This window comes from Stegodyphus dumicola, chromosome 1 (assembly GCF_044657685.1).
Source record: "Stegodyphus dumicola isolate Sdum_Otavi_A_Nest chromosome 1, ASM4465768v1".
Classification (NCBI taxonomy): domain Eukaryota; kingdom Metazoa; phylum Arthropoda; class Arachnida; order Araneae; family Eresidae; genus Stegodyphus; species Stegodyphus dumicola.
In genome coordinates this window covers 196,172,596-196,192,156 of record NC_140768.1, presented here as the reverse complement: position 1 = coordinate 196,192,156, position 19,561 = coordinate 196,172,596, and the positions used below count along the sequence as shown (strand labels likewise).

General features: G+C 30.9%; 1 protein-coding gene across 5 annotated transcripts in view; it reads right to left on the bottom strand.

Moving 5' to 3' along the window:
• The window catches only part of LOC118202825 (histone reader KMT2E-like), a 185,567-nt gene that overhangs the window by 94,320 nt on the left and 71,686 nt on the right, over window positions 1-19,561 (bottom strand). For 4 of the 5 annotated variants that reach the window (XM_085824546.1, XM_085824532.1, XM_085824542.1 and 1 more), the window contains 5 exons: window positions 18,354-18,499; window positions 18,225-18,269; window positions 10,163-10,312; window positions 9,065-9,246; window positions 8,687-8,801 (listed from right to left, as the gene is read on the bottom strand). In XM_085824546.1, the coding sequence (XP_085680672.1) occupies window positions 8,687-8,801; window positions 9,065-9,246; window positions 10,163-10,312; window positions 18,225-18,269; window positions 18,354-18,499 (638 nt within the window). The remainder of the gene's footprint in view (window positions 1-8,686; window positions 8,802-9,064; window positions 9,247-10,162; window positions 10,313-18,224; window positions 18,270-18,353; window positions 18,500-19,561) is intronic. The other variant, XM_085824538.1, reaches the window with a different exon arrangement.

Here is a 19,561-nt window from a genome sequence, read left to right as displayed (position 1 = left end):
GTATGTCTATATCAAAACCAAGTGGTAGCAAAATTAAACGAAAAATCGAACGTAGAATGAACGCTGACGAACATAGAATATTCCAAGTAAAATGGGAATTAGAATATTTTTGCTGTGAAATAAAAGATAAAATAATCTGCTTGATATGCAATAATACTATTAATGTACCAAAGTTATATAATATTAAACGTCATTACGAACAACACAAATCAAAATATAACAATTCGAAGAATTAATGAGAGAAGAAAAGTTGAAAGAGCTCAAGTTAGGAGTGAAAAAGCAACAGTCCATGTTTAGTAAAGTATTGCAAGAAAGTGAAGCGGTGGTACATGCAAGCTACATCTTGTCCGAGTTGATAGCTAAACATTCAAAGCCTTTTACTGACGGTGATTTCATCAAGGAATGCCTAATGAAAGCTGGAGAAATTGTTTGTCCTGGAAATGTGAAGGCTTTTCAATCAATTTCATTGTCTCGAAATACAGTTTCAGAAAGAGTTACTGATTTAGCCGCGAATTTAAGTGATCAGATCAAAGCAAAATCATCTAGTTTCGAAAGTTTCTCCATTGCCTGTGACGAAAGCACGGACATTAGTGGCAAAGATCAATTAGCAGTGTTTCTTCATTCTTGTGACAAGAATTTTAACATTTTTGAGGAATTACTGAAACTAATACCGATACCTGGTACTACCACAGGAGAAGATATATTTACTTGTGTTTTTGGACTTCTGCAGAAATACAATCTACCTTTGGCAAAATTAAATTCTGTAGCTACAGATGGCGCTCCATCAATGACCAGGAAAAACAAGGGCTTCGTAGCATTACTAAGAAAAAAACTTAGTGAAATTCACGGTTCAAACATTCATCACATGCATTGTATTATACATCAAGAAGTTCTATGCACGAAAGTAATAAATATGGAGAATGTTTTGTCATATATAAAAAAAGTTATAAATTTTATAAGATCTCGAGGTTTAAATCAGCGTCAATTCACTGCTTTCTTAAGTGAGTTAGATAGTGAATATTCGAGTTTGTTCTACTATACCGAGGTACGTTGGTTATCTTGCTCCAAGATTCTCAAACAATTCTAGGATTCGAAAGAAGAAATATGTCAGTTTTTAAAAACGAAAAATCAAGACGTAAGTTTGTTTTACGATCCATTATGGATACAAGATTTATCTTTCTTGGTTGATATAACCAAACACTTAACCGATTTAAATTTATCATTACAAGGAAAAGATCATATCATTATGAACACGTTTGACATAATTAAAGCATTCAAATGTCAACTAGTTCTTTGGGAAAAACAACTTAAAAATGAAGATTTAACACACTTCCCGATGTGCAGCATGAACAAATCAAGTTTAGATGATACTTGTTCATATCAAAAATACGTAGAAAAAATTGCAAATTTAACAACTGAATTTGAAACGAGGTTTAATGATTTTAGTTCCCTCGAAGACAATTTTTTTTTCCTTCGATTTTTTCAATAAGTATTGACTCAGTACCCAGCCATATGCAAATGGAGGTGATCGAGATTCAATGCAACTCAAATTTGAAAGCAAAATTCATTGAAGTGGGTGTGCCTGAATTTTACAAATATTTACCAGCCAGGTTTGAAAATACTCGAAAATTCGCATATGAAATTATTTCCATGTTTGGTAGCACTTATTGGTGCAAGCAGTTATTTTCAGTCATGAAAGGTAATATGTCTCCTATTAGAAACCGTATTAATGATGCTCACCTTGGGTCAGCGTTGAAAGTTATCACTACAAACAAAATTTCTCCCGAAATAGGAAAGATAATAGCAGAGAAGAGATGTCAAGTATCAGGACGTAAACATTAAATTTATCTTGTTCTTTTCTATATAAATATATATATATGTTTATTATTGTATTATTCGAAATAAATCTACATTTCTATGAATATTGATTTTTTTTTTTTTTTTTGGCGACCCGCCTAAAGTTAAACCTTGTTTGTTTGGCCCAAGTGTATCTATGAGTTTGACATCCCTGCTTTAAAACATAACAAAAGCATGTAGCTATGGTGAAGAAAATCGGATAGATTCAAAATGCTAGGAAATTGCTAGACTATCTAAAAGCCTTGTAACAGTGATTACCAACTATTGCTTATACATATTTAATAGCAATCATTTTTCCTTTTAATGACAGTTATCTTTTAATAATTCAGCAAAAATAATGAATCACAGATTTTGGATTTTAAAATGAATTTGTTAAGATCACATTCTTTAAAAAGGTCCAGTATTTTTTTCATACTGCATATTTAATGTAATGAAATCCAGACAGGGTTCGTGCACATTTCCTAACATGAAAATTAAGGACTTTTAAGAACTTTTAAGGACCATCAAAGAAAAAATTAAGGACCTATCAGAGAAAAAAAAAAAAAAAGAATAAAGCAAATATCCATACAACCGACTTCATGCTTGTAATTTCACTTTAAGAAACTAACAGAAGTGTGTATTATGCACTATTATTAAATTCAATTTAATAGTTAACATAAAACAATTTTGAAAATTAAACTAACTCCTTACAAGTTATGAAGTAGATAACATTAAATTAGGAACATAATTTCTTGAAAAACATGTATAAGTGTATTTTACACTAATAACAGTCACTATTTTAGAGATTTACATGATTATTATTAACTTATTTGACATTTATTTAAACACAGTCAACTACTATTATAATCACAATGTAAGAATATTTTCCAGATTAAAATAACTGATTTGTAAACGTACAATTTATTTCCTTGGTTTTTTTTTTGAAAGATACTATAATAAACTATACAATAAAAGATATAAAACATTTATGCTTTTTTTAAATCTGAGATTTTTTCAGATATTTTAACATCTAATTTATTTATATCTATTTCCTTTTCTTTAACTATTCTTCTAAGTTCATTTGTTTTGTTTGATAAACAAATCAATGTTCCTGCTGGTCTCGGCTTCATCTGCTAAAGCATCTACTTCTTCATTAATATCTTTAATGTCCCTTTGAAGAAATTTTTTCTTCTGCTTCATATAATCAATTTCTTCCTCAATAATATTTCTTTTCCTCTTTGAATTTTCAGATTTAGTTAAAGATTTTTATTCTTCTAAATACTGCATACATTTAGACCTTGCAGAAGCTGCTGCTGATCTCATTTCTTTATTAATTTCGATATTAAGAATACCTCCAAAAAATTTTATGTAATCAAATGCTGTGCGTTGAAAAATGTATGTTGAGTCACTTAAATTTTCAATTTCAATTGCTTTATTTACAAAGAAGCCCCTTTCCACAGAAGCCTGTCCATGTGACAAGATAAGAATCATTTTCACTATTTTCCATACTTTTGAATAGTGAAAATCATGAAAATAAGAAGTGAGAAATGTGTCAAGAGAAAGATTTTGAGGATCAAAAATAGAAAATTCATGTAAATTTGTCTTAACTACTTTGTCTAGAAACTCTCCAAACTGCAGCAGAATTTCATCACAATCATCTTGTAAAACACGTATATTCGACATTAATACCGTTAGAAGTATTTTCATTTTGTTCTGGGCTTTTTCTGGAATTTTAGCCATTAATCATGGGTCTATACAAGATGCATTTCGAATAAGAGAATAATTTATTGGACATTTAGACATTAAGTGTTATACCACTGTTAAGACACATTGTTGACCTTCTTGTTTCAATGCAAAACTTTCAGCTTGTGAAATGTCCTTCTTGTGGCATTTATCATTCATTAACTGCTCAGCAATGAATCCCAAATAAACTTTACTTTTATCATTATAACAATTTGAATCTAAAATTAAATTTATAAAGATTTTCTGCTTTAGTTATTTTTTAAATATTCTAGTTTCAAAATTTTAAAGTGCTGTAGGCAATCATTTACAAGTTTTAAGATATCTGCAGCAAAAAAGGGAATAAGTAGTTTATCACTTTGATAATATTCAAGGAAAGGCAATAATATTTTCAACAGAGAGAGAAAAAAAAATTTAATTTTATAAGAAACGTTTTATCTTTAGTTGCCTCCAAAATATTTTAGTAGGATTTCGATGAATTTTTTTTAAACTTCCCCATTTCAACTTTTTTAATGTACAGTAGCAAGTCATCCCATATTTCAATGGCTCTTTCAACTGCTGGGACATTTTGCAACCATCGGTAAAAGCAGAATTTCACAGGAAGCTTTTTTAAGCCAGATATACTTAAAAAATCTTCACGTTTTGCAGGAGAATCTTTAAAAATCCAATATAAGGAGGATAAGAATTATGGAATGCCCCAGCCAGTGGATGACATCCCATACTTGAAAGCATTGTTAAGAATGTGTAAACGACATTTCCCTAATGTCAAGCATTGAATGTTATATTCCTTTGTCAAGTCCTGTTGCAATAAATCATAAATTTCCAGTTTACTGCAGGACCATCCATCGATATTTGTAAGAGTTTTGACAAATCTAGTTTTTCAACACATTCATAAAATTTGGATAAAATAATTTCACTTGTTGCATGCCCTATAAATGCAGAAGTAAGGTACTGAATTCTGACCTTATTTTCGTGACCTTACCTCACATGAATATCTAGTTGCTTCTTTTGATTTGTCAGATTAAGAGTCTCATCAAATAGTAATGTAAAAAAGTCAGCATTTTTACAATGCTTTAGTAACAAAGTTTTAAAATAAGGGCCAAGACCAAAATGACAGATATAAGTACATTTATTTTCACCACATGAAAACTGTTTTGCAATGGAACTATCTGGGAACATTTTAGTGAATAACGGCCCAATATCATCGCACGATTTAAAAGAATAGTGGCTTTTGATGCACTTGAAAGCCCACAATATTTCTGCATCTGTAACTTCAGATTTGAAAAGAAAAGAATTGATTTTATTATTTTCTACACTTATTGATGTTGAATTAGCAGTTACATCTTTTCCTGAAGTAGATGGTTCTTCTAACTTGATAAAATTCATGATACTGTTAGAAGAAACTCTGCAGTTGAGAAGGGAGAGATATTTTGCACTTAAAAGGGGCATTACATGCAAGGCATTAGTAAAATTAAGTATCGCTTTATATATATATATATTTCCTAAACAGTATTGATTAATTGATTATATTATCTCCTAAGTTTAATTAAAGTAGAATTATTTTTAAAGTGCGAATCCATACTGGTAAGTTATATTTTGAAAGATGTTTTGAAGTAATTTGAAAGTAAAATGTTAATAATGTTTTAACGGGGACTGGAGTTAAATCATCATGAAGAATAAAATTTCAATTGTAAAAGGAAAAATTAAAACATGTAATCGTTGTCATTGATCGGAAATTAGTTGACTTTTCAAGGGGAACAAACCAATTACTAAATGGATTTAAGATCATACAACATTACATACATATATATATATATATATATATATATATATATATATATATATATATATATATATATATATATATATATATATATATATATATATATATATATATATATATATATATATATATATATATATATATATATATATATATATATATATATATATATATATATATATATATATATAATGTATATATATATATATATATATATATATATATATATATATAATGTATATATATATATATATATATATATATATATATTGTATATTAATTGAAAAAGAAAAAGTAAAGTAAACAAGTAATTAGACGTAAAACCTATTTGGTCTTAAAAATTTTGCGCATAATGCTGCAAAAAGATACGAAATAATAGTAGTAGGTAGAAATATATATATATATATAATTGTATATATATATATAGAATGTATATATATAATAAGAAATCTATATATATAATAAGAAATGTATACTGAAAATATACATTTTTTACTAAATATACATTTTTTACTATACAGTACAAAGTGCGAGATTCAGACATCCAATATCTGGAATGATCTAAAATCCGGACCTCAAAGCCACCACCAACGAATTTTTTAGGGCATTTTTGGAGGGAAGGGTGTGCTTTACACATGCGCATTAGATTTGTTTCCTCTTCATTTAAAAAAAAAAAAAAAAAACATGCCGGAAATCTCGATTCTTAATCTCAGTTTGGCACTAAATAAAATATCTCATTATTGAAGAAATAATTATTTTTGCATAAATTACTGTGATTAGTAATTTGCCTCTATAGCTGCGTATCTGCTTGGCATAATCTCAAATTGAAACATTTGTTGATTTTAAACTAACTAATATTTTATATCCTTGATGCCGAAATCGCGAATCATTATTTATTGTATTTTACTTTCATGACCGCATGTTTATCAACAGATGACAACTTGAGTGATGACTCATGCAGCGACGCCAAATAACAGAGTATTATTCGATTACAGATTTAAGTCTAATGTGCTAAAATGTTGATAAGGGGAGATTTAACAGAAATTTCTTTCCTTATGCTAAAAATAGATTTTGTTAATGATACTCATAGGACAAACGATTATATTTAGTGCTATTTGAATTAAGAATAACTGATTTGTTATTCACATAAAGCCAGAACCAGCGCCAGAGCTCGCATGGCCGCACCAGGCGGCAGAATTTAGGGAAGTTAAACAGAAGTTTTTCATTGCGATGACAATGCCCCAATTATCAATCAATTAACGGATGACGAAATCTGTAGTATGGTTCTAAATCCAGAAAATACAGCTACAAATAGTGAAGAAAGTAACAGAGAGGTTACTGAAATAGAAAAAATTTTGATTGACAAGTTATTCGGAATTCGCGACACAGCAATTACAGGACTTGAAAAATGGAACTGAATAACTGAACAAGAAATTATATGTCTATAGTATTAGTCTAAAGTATTAGCAGAGAAAACAAATCAAACAACTTACATTGAAAGAAATGTTTAATAAAGTAAACATATAAATATTAAGCTCTTTTCTTTTGTAAATTTTGTTACCCTTTAAATCCTAAATACTTTATTATTTCATAAATCACAATTTCATATTTTCAATTTTATAATTTCTACGTGCCATTTTAGTAGAATTAAAATGATCTAATATACGAAAAAATCTCAAATCTGGGATCGCCAAAGTCCCGACCTCGGACTTTGTACTGTATAAATATATATATAGTATATTTTCAGTTAAACTTCTACCCAGTAACTTTAGTAATTCATGAAAGTTAATTTTGCATCTAGTTAATTCAGGAAAATTAGTTTCAATTAGTTGTTTGCAGCTTTAAAAATATAAAAAATTTTTTAATTAGTTGTTTTCAACTAATAATTGTATCGCCATTAGCAAAAATAATGCATTACTATCGACAGCAGTTTTTTTTTTTTTTTTAATTCGCTAAAACTTTGTATATATCCCGTTACTGCTCATCACCTGCCCTTGTGCATAGGATTAAACCAAATACTTAATTGTCTATTGAAGCTTCAAAACGTACTTCCGAACTTCACTTTTTTTCGGCTAGCGTAACCAAATTTGGCCTTGGCGACACAAAATCGAAATGGAGCCAACAGATTTCCCGCGAAATCGATAACACACTCTCTGCAGAAATAAACTCATAATCCCTATATCCCATACATATATATGCAAAAGAGAATAAACTCCGTAGAAGGTGATCAAAAATTAATTTATGGCTTAGAACTTCCGGCTTCACGCTTTCGTCACAATCTGCCTAAACTTATGGATAACACCTGTTTCGAAAAATTGGGTGAATAGCCAATCAGACACCGATATACTTTCGTTCTAGGGTAGCTAATTGTTTTTTTATCGTTTGCAACGCAAATCCACCAACAAATTGGTTAAGAGCCGTGTAATTTTAACTCCATATTCTTGTGAAATCGCAATTCACACTTAGAATGGCAATCATCAGAAATGATAAGAAATGTCAAATGAGCAAAATTAAGGACTGTTTATTCGTTTTGACCAAAATTAAGGACTTTTAAGGACCAAAAATCATTTTTGAAAAATTTAAAGACTTTAAAGGACCGTACGAACCCTGCCAGACATTTCAATGATGTTAAGTATATAAATTTTAAAAACTTGAATAATTTCCTCTGCAATTCTTTTTTTAAGATTAAACAACATAAACTGAGTTATAAATCTTTAATTAAGCAGAAAAGAAACATTAAGACAGCTACAATTTATTTTATCACTAGTTCCAACTTTTCTTAATGTATGCAACAGTGTACAAGTAAGAAGTGAGATCAGAAAAGAGTCAATACACAAATTTATTCTAAAAAACAGAGTCAAATGCAAGTTGTAGTTATTTTTAGAAAAAAACAAATAAAAATTATTCACAATTACAATGATAGCATTAAAAAATAACGAAATTAGCAAGAAAGTAATCTATTAATATATTTTTAATAATTGTTTTAAAATTAATGATTTTATTTAACAGCATAAGTTACAGAAGGACATTTTAAAAACACATTCAACACTTGGATTACTGTTTTCCCACTAAAGTGATATATAAAGAATTTATTTTATTAATTATACTAATAATATAAACATTGGTAGAATTTCTTGCAATTTTGTTAAGAAATATGTATTTTTTTATGTGATTCCCTTTTTTAAATGTTAAACAGTGCACCATTTCTATTTGCAAGAACACTATATCTTACATTTCTCAGATTCATAACTGCTGGATTTTCTTTTTGGATTTGATTTAATAAAATAAAAATCAACAAAAAAAATCAACTGTTATTCTGAAACTTACATCAGCATTTGGTTTACAGGATTTTCTAACAAATCTTGCATTATTGCCATATAGAGAAGCATCAACACAGATTTCCTCCTGATTCAGCATGTAAAACAAAACGTATGGATATATCCTAAAAAACAAAAATTAAACAATATTAATATATCCACCAAAATAATAATAAAAATAAAAAAAAGGCTATGATCTAAATTCACCCCAATTATAAAATTAAACACTAATTTAAATTTTATAACAATTACAACAACATCGAATTGCGATTTTTATATCTTTTACATCTTGAGAAATTTATTACACTGCATCTCTGTGAACTGAAAAAAAATTACTGCTGGAATTCTGAATATGTATCACTATATAGGATTGCATATATCAACTTACCTTTTGCGAAATATAGGATGAAGTTCCCAGAACTGCGAGGTTAGTAGAAATTTTCCTCTCACTTCAATGATAGGCTGGTCCCTAGGCAGATCACACATACATAAAAGTTTTATTGTTGAGTCCTTTACTGCAACTTTGCATTCTCTAGTCTCTAACTGTTCCAAGATCTTTTTTTCATAACCCTACATAAATATAAATTATTACTAAAAGGCAACGCTAATGCATTTTTATTTAATATAATTACCTTATGTGACTGTAACAGAAATCCAAACAATAACTTTTTTTTCCATGATATCTTTGGCGTTTAATTCCCGTAAAAAAATTTTAATATAATTAAAATATTTTTTTCATATTTCATTAAAACAAAGATTAAACAATTTAAAAATAAATTTTATTCAATTCTACAAAACAAGACATAATCTTTTCTCTATCCTTGGCCTATACATTTACTTTAATACAAGTTAAAAATACCTTTTTATTTATTATATTTTACTTACAACAAATTATACAGTTAAAAAATACTTTTTAAAATTATTATTTCCATAAATTGAAACCCTTCTCTTCCATTAGATTGTTGTTTACTCATCTAAACATACAACCCATTTCTTTTCAATAAAAATAAAATAATTAACTAACTTTTATTAACACAAGCTCTAAAAACTTAAAACATTTAAGTTGCTCTCTAAAATTATAAATAAAAGAAGTTATTTTTTCATCTGTACAAAACAAAATACATAATCTATATCCATTCAAGCCATTCATTTATTGACATGAAATAATATAAAAAACCAAGATTATAACCCATATTATCAAATTTTTGCCTCGCAGTTCGTAATAAATTTGTGATTTTGTAGAAAGAAGTGGAAAAGGGTAGCCAGTTTTGTTGAAAAGTGTGTTTTAGCTATATGCATTGTATACCCAATGCAGAACATATATCTTAATAATAAAATAGTACTACCTTTTTACATTATTATAATCAACCAAAAATTAAAAATACATAAATAAAAATTGAGTGTAATTTGAAATGAGTTAACAAGAAAGAAAAGTGATTCTGATAAGAAGAATTCTACTGTAATTTTATAAACACTTTTCAATTACCTGAGAATTTAATTGTCGTGCAATGTGCTGGACCTCAGGTGTATACTGATTATACAAAGCAAACTCAAAATTGTTTTCACTGTATTCATAGATATCGCAAAGTTCATGAAGATCTTCCTCTGCTGTACTTGTGCTGTCTTTATTCTTAGACTTAAAATAAATAAATAAATTACAAATCATATTGAAATCAATACTGAAAAATGATATTTTTTGAAGATGAAATTTTAAATTCAGAGGGAACATACAATAAATAAAACTCTTTTTCCAAACTGAGCTAATCTTGATACATTCTATCAATAGTGATGCCTCTCTTTTTCTTTCACCCCATACAGCTCAGATCATTGTTGATACATGTTAGTATTGTTATTGCAAAAACCCATTTGTTGGTGTTTATGGTATGTATATCAGACCTAAAAGGACTCATAATGCTGTTATCACATCTATAGACGCGCGCGCTTACCCGGGACAATTCCGAGAAACGAAATTCTAGTAGTACGGCTTTAAGCGGCAGGCTTCCGAGAAATGTTTCGTCTAGCTAGGAGGAACGTGTCCCGGCTACGAGCAACATTTTAAAACTTTTCCCAAAATGTTCCAGCTGGAGACGTGTTCCTCGAACATTCAACCAATCAGACGAAAGGTCAGCTTCTGAAGGATCACGGGTAACTTTCAATATGGCGATGGCTCTCACTGTGAAGTGATGGACGGTGGAAATAGAGGCCGATTTAATTATTGCTATTTTGTTGTAATACAACTGCCTGAGTCATTTTTTAAATGGGTATATATTCATTAAATATATAATCGTGGAAATTTCAGAGTTGACAGTATTTTACAACGTTCTTGCATTTCGGATTTGTTTACAAATTGTTCGTAGCCAAAAGTTCGCCAAATTTGTCGTATTTCGTGCTGATCGTGTATTATAATACTGTTATATAATAGAATTTTATTTTTTAAATTTGAATAATTTTTTAAAATCCGTTTGTATATGCGCGGCTTTTCTCCTAATTACTTATCTTTTAAATTGTTAACTGCATAATCAGTGACACATTTTAAACAGCATAAAAGATGCATAAAAAAGAAAAGCATAGCTTATGTAATAATGAGAATACTCATTAAATTTGTCTATTATTTTCATGTTATTAATGAAATACTTTTTGAATTATAAATACATTAGAAACTATACTTTTATTGTAAATGTTACATATTGAAACATTGAAAATTTATGGATTTATTATTATGCACGATGAAAAACATTTGTATATACATTCATTAATATAAATCTTATTCATTACATTAATACTAATAAATATATATATTAACAACTTCTAAAACATCGCATCTCTCTATCTGTATGTAAATATATGACTTATTAGATGTGTATATATATATGTATGTATAAATACAAAAATGAACATTGCCAAGAAGTTTATTTGAAGTTACTTTTAATTCAGATAACGATTATGTAATTGGCAGCAACTATAGTTATCAGTTCTTTGCAAATTATTATGGGTATGTAATAATCAGTTGAAAAATAATTGATGAGTGAGTACTAAAGAGTGTACACATTTTGTTATTGGGTTAATTCATAATTATATCATACGTATGATCTACGTAATAAAAACATGACTAATAAATAATAAGAAATGTAACAGCTGTGCATTTATAACATTTGATTACTTAAAACAACGCACAACTGATTATCACCTTCATGTCTGTTTACATAATGAATTGCACTTTCCAATTAAGTGCACAGGCCTACTAGTGGCCGAAGCGTCGTTGAACACTGGTAGTTCTGTCTCACGTTAGAATGCCGCGAACGGGCTGGCTACATGACGTTTCCTTGGTTTGCCCCATTTGTAACTGGTATATGAGCCAGTTTTAAAAAATCTTCTACAAAGGGATCCCTCCTGTTGTTATCCTTCGAGGCTTTGCGGTAATCACATAAAACCAACTGAGCCCACCAGCGGCCGAGCAGTAAAGTCGCTGAACACTGGTAGTTTGGTCCGAGGTCCGAATCCCGCGAACGGGCTGGCTGCTTTCGTGGTTTTCCCCATGTGTAACGTGTATACGAGGCAGTTTCCCTTAGAATGTCCTCCCCGAAGGCATCCCTTCCCTTAGGCAGATAGCCCTAGTGTACTTTGCTGTAATCTCAATAAACCAAGCCATAAAACAAACTCATGATGTGAACACCTAATTTCTAGAGTTGGTATAATTAATGTGTTTTAGGTATATTACCGAGTGTTCTATGGGACAGTAAACAACTTGCACATGTTTGATTGCTCATGTATTCATGTGTATCATGTATTCATATTTGATCTTCATTTTGCTGAATAGTATCTGCTGGCTGTGACGAGGTAAATATCAGCCATATAGATTTTTGTCATTTGAATGGACAGAACAGTAATTATGAGCCATAAAGTTAGTCAGAAAATGCTTTCACCAGGTCACAAATTTTCCAGTGAGCCATCAAATTTTCATTGAAATGCAGACAACAGAAAATACACATAAGCGATGTGTGATAAATAGACTTATCCAGCACATGTTTTTAAACTATTCTTAGGTGTATACAGAATTTGGCTATTACTGATGTAATTAATTGCTATAACCAGAAGTGTGTTTATCTGTTACATGAAGTGCCAGAGTGGAGATCAAAGTGATTAACTTGATAGCAATCACCTTTCTATTATCTTCCATTACTAACAATAAAGTTTAAAACGAAAAGCGTATGAGCGATACAAAACAACACGAAGAAGCGAATGTCACTTGAAAGGTAACGTCACTTTCGCCAATCTGAGCGATAACTGATTCTTGTTTGGCTTTCAGCCTGTTTGCCAAGTGAAGATGGTAACCCTATTTCGCCAAAGGCTGTTTCTCAGAACTGTTGCTACAAACGTTTTGTCCCGGCAACAAACAGCTAATGTGATAACGGCTTAAGAGAAGCAAATTGTTGCTGGAACAGTTTTATGTTCCACAAACAGTTGTTTCTCTTGTTCCATTAACTTAGATCAAAAGATCCAAGTTAATGATCATATCAAGATCTCATTTCAATGAGATACTGATTATATCTCAGTAAAAGACTGCCAAATATCTGTACACAGAAGTATATACCTTTGAAAGACAACAAGAAGCAAGGAATACAAAAACTGCCGTCAGGCATCATAAATCTAATTGCTGAATAGGATATCCATAACTAGGCTTAACAACTGGCTAACTGGTGACCCAGCCGGTTTACTTCTCGTCCCGGTAAAAATTAAATTTGATTTTATAGAATGACTGAAAAAAGCTTAAAATAATTAACTGTGAAGTACTATCTAGGATAATTACTTTGTCAGTTATCTCTGTACTGTACGAAATGTGAAAACTATAGAAGAATTATGATCCGCCAATAAATAATATAGTCATTGCATCATCTTGTCTCGCCAATCGTGACCATGTGTGATGCGATAGGCTTTCCAAGTGAGTCCATTATTGGGCACTAAGGGGTGCAGCTTTAGCACCAGAAGTGATTTCCCTGCACGCTACACCCCGTCGTGTGCAATAACATTGGACTCGCCCACCTCAGCACTAGCCGCTTGCAATAGAGATAAGACTTTCAGTTGTCAGTCCCTGTCGGTGGTGTCTGTTGTGTTAGTGAGTTAGCACTGTTTTATTTATGCTTTAATTTAAAATTTATGCGTTCTCTGTTAAAATGCCAACACAGTCAGTCGTGTAAATTCACCAGGGATTCACAGAATGAATTCCTTTTTTTGAAGAAGGTATGTATTGGCAATCAAGATCAAGACGATAGAGTTAAATGTTCACATTGTAATTCTGACTTTTCTGTTGCTCACGGTGGTTGATCCAATATAAAAGATCATTTGCAGTTGAGTAAATATAAAAAGAGTTTAGCATGTGCTGCTAGCTCATCAAAACTGTGAGGTCTAATGATAAAAACTTAAGACTTCACAGCAAAAGAGGCGACCTTTGCTCAACACACAGTAAACCATAGCCTAAGTTTCAATTCGAATTCTTGTTCATCAAAGCTAATTTCTAAATTTTTTTAACCTAAGTTCTCACTTGAAAAAACTAAGTGTGAGTCAATAGTTTTTAATGCCATAGCTCCTTTAGCTCAAGAAGAGCTTAAAGAAGACTTGACCAAGTAAAACTACGTATCTGTAAGTATGGATACATCAAGCAGAAAAGATATAAAACATGTGCCAATTGTTGTGCGCTACTTTAATCCTAATTCAAATGTGCAAGTACAGTTGTTGGATTTCAAATCTGTGGTGGATGAAACATCTGAAATGCTTACCTATACTATACTACAATTACCTATACTCTGTCCTGCTGCAAAACGATTTGAACAACAAAGTAGTGGGCTTTTGTGGAGATAACTGCAACACTAACTTAAAAAAAAGAGGGGGGGTGAAAAAAAGGTATATGGTGGTGTGAAAAGAGCAGGACAAAATAATGTTTTCTATCAACTCAAGAGTAGCCTAGGACGGGAAATTAGTGGAATTGGATATGAAGCACCCATTGTGCACAACTGTGTGCAAACTGCAGTAGATAGTCTCCCAACTGATATTGACGCCTTACTGGTAAAGATTTATAAATACTTCCACATGTACACAGTTCGTGTAACTAAACTAAAAGAATTTTGTCAATATGCCGAGATACCGTACTGTAAACTCATTTAACACGAATACACCCGATTTCTATCAATGATGCCCATGCTGAAAAGAATTTTACAGATTTTTGGAGGTCTAAAAGCATTTTTTTTTTTAACCAAGAAATGCGCTGATCAACAATCAAAAACTTGTTTACTGATTTAATGGGCAAGCTGTACTTGTGGTTTGTCCACAAACAGCTTGCACCCTTTAACAAAGCCATTCTGGTAATGGGAAGAGATAACACTAGAGCTTTTGAGGTTGCTGAAGCTCATAAAGCTCTCAAAAGAACCCTGACACAAAGAAAAACTTCAAACTTTATCCTTATGGGCACAAAGAACATCTACAGGAATCTGGACGAGCAAGTCCGTAAAAGTGTGAAAGAAAAATTTGATGGCTTTTATGAAAGATGCATTGCATATTCGGGCTTCTGGGAGAATAGTTTTGGAAATGCTGAACAGTTTTCTTGGGTCAATCTGGCCAAAACAAATGCTGTTAATTGGGAAAATGCCGAAAGTTCTGCTGAAATGATTAACAGCAGTCTTCTTGATGTACCCGATACGCAAATAAACATTGATCAGCTGTTTGATGAAGTTGTGCTTGCTAAGGAGTATTTGGAGTCAAATTGGGAACAGTAGAAACAAGGAGTCTACCAGAGATGGAATTACTTCAAGTGAAGAAAAATGGCTCAGGCTGTTTGATGAAGGAGAATAACACAGCAGTCCCCAATCTGATCAAGATTGTTGAGTATGCCTTCTGCTTATCTAGAACATCAGCACCAGTTGAGAGAGTATTTTCTTTGATGAACAATGCATGGACTAATAATAGGGGTTTGATGAAAGAATCTATGGTTAAAGGCTTGATGACATGTAAAATTAATATCAGATTAGCTTGTGAAGATTTTTAAAGCAAGATTAAAACAAAAAGAGACTTTCTAAAAAGTCCTAGCCAATGAAAAGTACATGTAAATATCGTTCAAATTTTTATTCCTCACTTAAAGTGTTTCTTCTTACTTAAGTAACTTTGATGAACAATGCATGGAATATTAGCATGTATGAAATAAAACATTTAAATTTATATGCTTGTGTCATTTATTATTCCCCATGGTTTAGGTTCCTAACCATTTATTCGTAACATCGAGAATAAACGACTCTCTAAAACACTCTAAAAACCCATCAAGGGTGTGTACTCTTGAATACCTGCAACAACGTGGGGCATTCCGGTGTCCTGGTTGAACATTTTTGAAATCTGGCAAGCCTATCCATAACCCAAGTTAATCAGCATATCAAAATCACACATATTCCTGATGAATAAAATAATTTCCAAGCACAATAAAACAAAAGCAGGTATGTCTAAAAACCAATATCTGAATGCGAGGCACGAAGAGCAAATTATCCCAGAATTGACTACAAAAATAAGATTTGGTTTGGTTTATGTGATTATGGCAAACCCCTAAGGACTATTTGCCTAAGGGAAGGGATGCCTACATGGAGGACTTTCTGAGGGAACTGGCTTTTATACATGATACACATGGGGAAAAACACGAAAACTCCCATGCAGCCATCCCATTTGTGGGATTCGAACTGAACTACTAGTGTTCAGCGATTTTACTGCTCGGCCGTTGGTGAGTTTACAAATATAAGAAAACTTACACTGCAAAAACAGCCTGGCAGGTACTGCACAAAGATAATATTCAAATCAAGATAGTAAGAACCTTTGTTAATACCAATATAAAAATGCATTGCTTGGTGCAGAGACTATAAAAAAAATTGATGCAAAGGCATGGAAACATGATACGATATGATTAGTCAAGATTCTCAGAGTTTCAACTCCTGATAATACTATTCAGACTGTCCCCCACCCATAAAACAAAGTTCTGTATCTCTTGTTCTAATTGGCCAAACAAAAAAAATTAGTAGGCACCTTTTATTTCTCAAAGGGACACCTTATAATACATATTTTTACACTAATACCTTATAATACATATTTTTACACTAATATAAGACAAGAAAAGTGAACTTTCCTGATGACAATTTCTTTAATTGCAAATGCCAACCAACTTTTGAATAGCATTTTTTTTAGTGAGATTGCTTTCTTAATTTAGTAATTAGTAAACAATTTCTTAGTTTAGTAACACATTAAAATGGTTTTCCACTATTTACTATAACATATATACAGAACTAGGCTTGGTAAGTTGTATTTCTTGATTTATTGAAAGCACTTTTTCTAGCATACATATACAGAGAGCACAGAACTGCTGCTAATAAACAGTTAAATGTTCAAAATGCTCGAGCTTGAATGTCTGGGTATAGGTTAACTATAAAAATAAGTATATAAGTGGTTTGATTCTGAAAATGGAAAGGAAGTAAGCACAGCATGTAAGTAGTATATAACAAAATGCAAATGTCTTATTTTGCTCAAACTCTCTCAAAAATTTCTCTGCTTTATTTTTGAACTATTATGATCAAAATGATGAAAAGATCCACTTAAAATACATATACAAAACATTGCTTGCAAAATTTTTTAAGCTATTGTTGCAACTTTCATAAACATCTAGTAACAATCCTTTCTCTTCTTTTAGTGTTTGCAATTCCAAGTAATTGCATTTCCTTTAATCATAAACTGAACATTCCCACTATCAACTAAAACTTACACAGAGTTTTGTTTTTGCCCCTGCATTCTACATTAAGCACCCATTCTTAATAAATAGCCACAGATGAAAAAGTAGATAGTAACTAAAAGCTATATAGCAGCTGCAAAATGTAAAGGACAAAGAGAGGAGAAAAACTGAAGAAAAACGGGTGAATAGGTGAAATATGACAAAATTTATAAAATGAACAGGTGATTTATGAAATTTCCTTCCACCCATAAAATATAAAAATTTATGCAGTATTAAGTATATGATTTAAATTTTCTTTACCGAAGTCAACATTTGTACTATATGAGCCAAATAGCAAGTAACTGAAATGTATTCTAAATGGGCCAAATAGCAAGTAACTGAAATGTATTCTAAGTTCAGATTTGAGATACAATTCGCGTAAATTCCTTATTTACACGAATTTAAAAAGTTAAAAATAAGATACTACGGAATAAATTTAGAAGAATTTAAAGGACAAGAAATTAAATCAACATCACTTATTTCAAATAACATCAGTTTAAAAAATCACATATCTTTATAGTTGTTACATTTTCATAAATACTAATCTTAAATGCAAAATTATAACATCACAGAAACTAGAGACGATATCTCTCTCTTCCCGTATTACTAAAAACAAATTTCAACTTCATATTTTTCTTTTTAAATCTTAATAAACATGCTTTCTATAACAGTTTTATAATAATAATTTTAGTAATCATATGCCTACATAAAAATTTGCTTCGTATTTTTCTAAATCTGAAATTTTTAAGATGGAACTTACTCGTTTCAGTTTAGATCGTTTCATGTCAATTCTTTCTTTTGAATGCTGAAGAAGAATTAACAAAGTAAGCAACAGTGGCACACATCAAAGCAGAAAATGATTTTATACACTGGGGGGGGGGACTCATACCTTAGTAATGTTTTTGCTTCTTCTAACAGTTGAACAATCTCCTTTTTCATCATTTTTATCATCCTCTTTTTTCCTTCTTTTGGTTCGAGTTTTTGGCCTTCGCTCAGAATTTTTATTTGAACTTTCTTCATCACTTTCTGAAGAATCTATTTCATCAAAGTAAAAGGAAAATATTATCAAAAAAAAAAAAAAAAAACTCTAAGAATATATTTAAAAAAAAAAAAAAAAAAAGAAACACTCTAAGAATATATTTAAAAAAAAAATAATAATAAAAAAAAAACCTCTAAGAATTATGCTGTTAGTATTGTGATTTACTTTTAAGTTTTTTCAGCATAACTTATTTGCTTTTTAATTCTCTGAACAGCTATATTTTTTTGATCTGCTTATGAACAAGTGTAGCTAAATAGTATTTATCTACATTCGCAAAATTACTTATTTTCTATCTTGTATCCTCCCTTTTATAATGATGATATTGTTACAAAATGCCCACCCGTGGTAAGATAGCTTCCCCCGAACACAGATTTAGGGTTGTCAGAAATGGCAAAGGAAGACAGGGTTGCCAGATTTGGCCCAAAATCGCCCATCTGATGACATGCCATAGACAGAGAACATTCTAGAACTAATTCTTACCAGTTTGCGCCAGAATCTTCTTCAGGGTAGCCAAAAAGCTATATAAACCCTGCCTGTACACGGAGTAGTAGTGTGTGGTCAAATGTATATTGAGTGTGTTAAACTCCAAGAACGATCAACCGAGTCGGGAGCTGTAGTTTAGTGCTTTGCCATGAAGCTGTCTTCACCACATAGCCTGATAGCTAGAAGGCTGTGTTACTGATTGTTTCAGCTTGTTTGTTGTAGTTTTTCAATGACTGTAAACAGGATTTTTGAACTGTCCTGAGTAATACTGGCTAAATAAATTGTGTTTTGATTCTTCATCAAGTGTTGTCATCAATCACTCCAAATCCACGAACCCGTAGAACGCAACAATATCCAGACCACAACAAAAAATAAGAAAGCAAAATATTTTACATAACAAAACAATAAATTAAAACAAATCTGATGACCAGATAAAAGCAATCTAGCCACTCAGAGAGTTAATATGCCTATGAAATCCAAAATAAATATTCATCAGCAATTTTCATTTGACATATACATTTTGTAAGCTTATGATGACCTTTTTACCATAGGTGCATATGACTTCTTTTATTGCC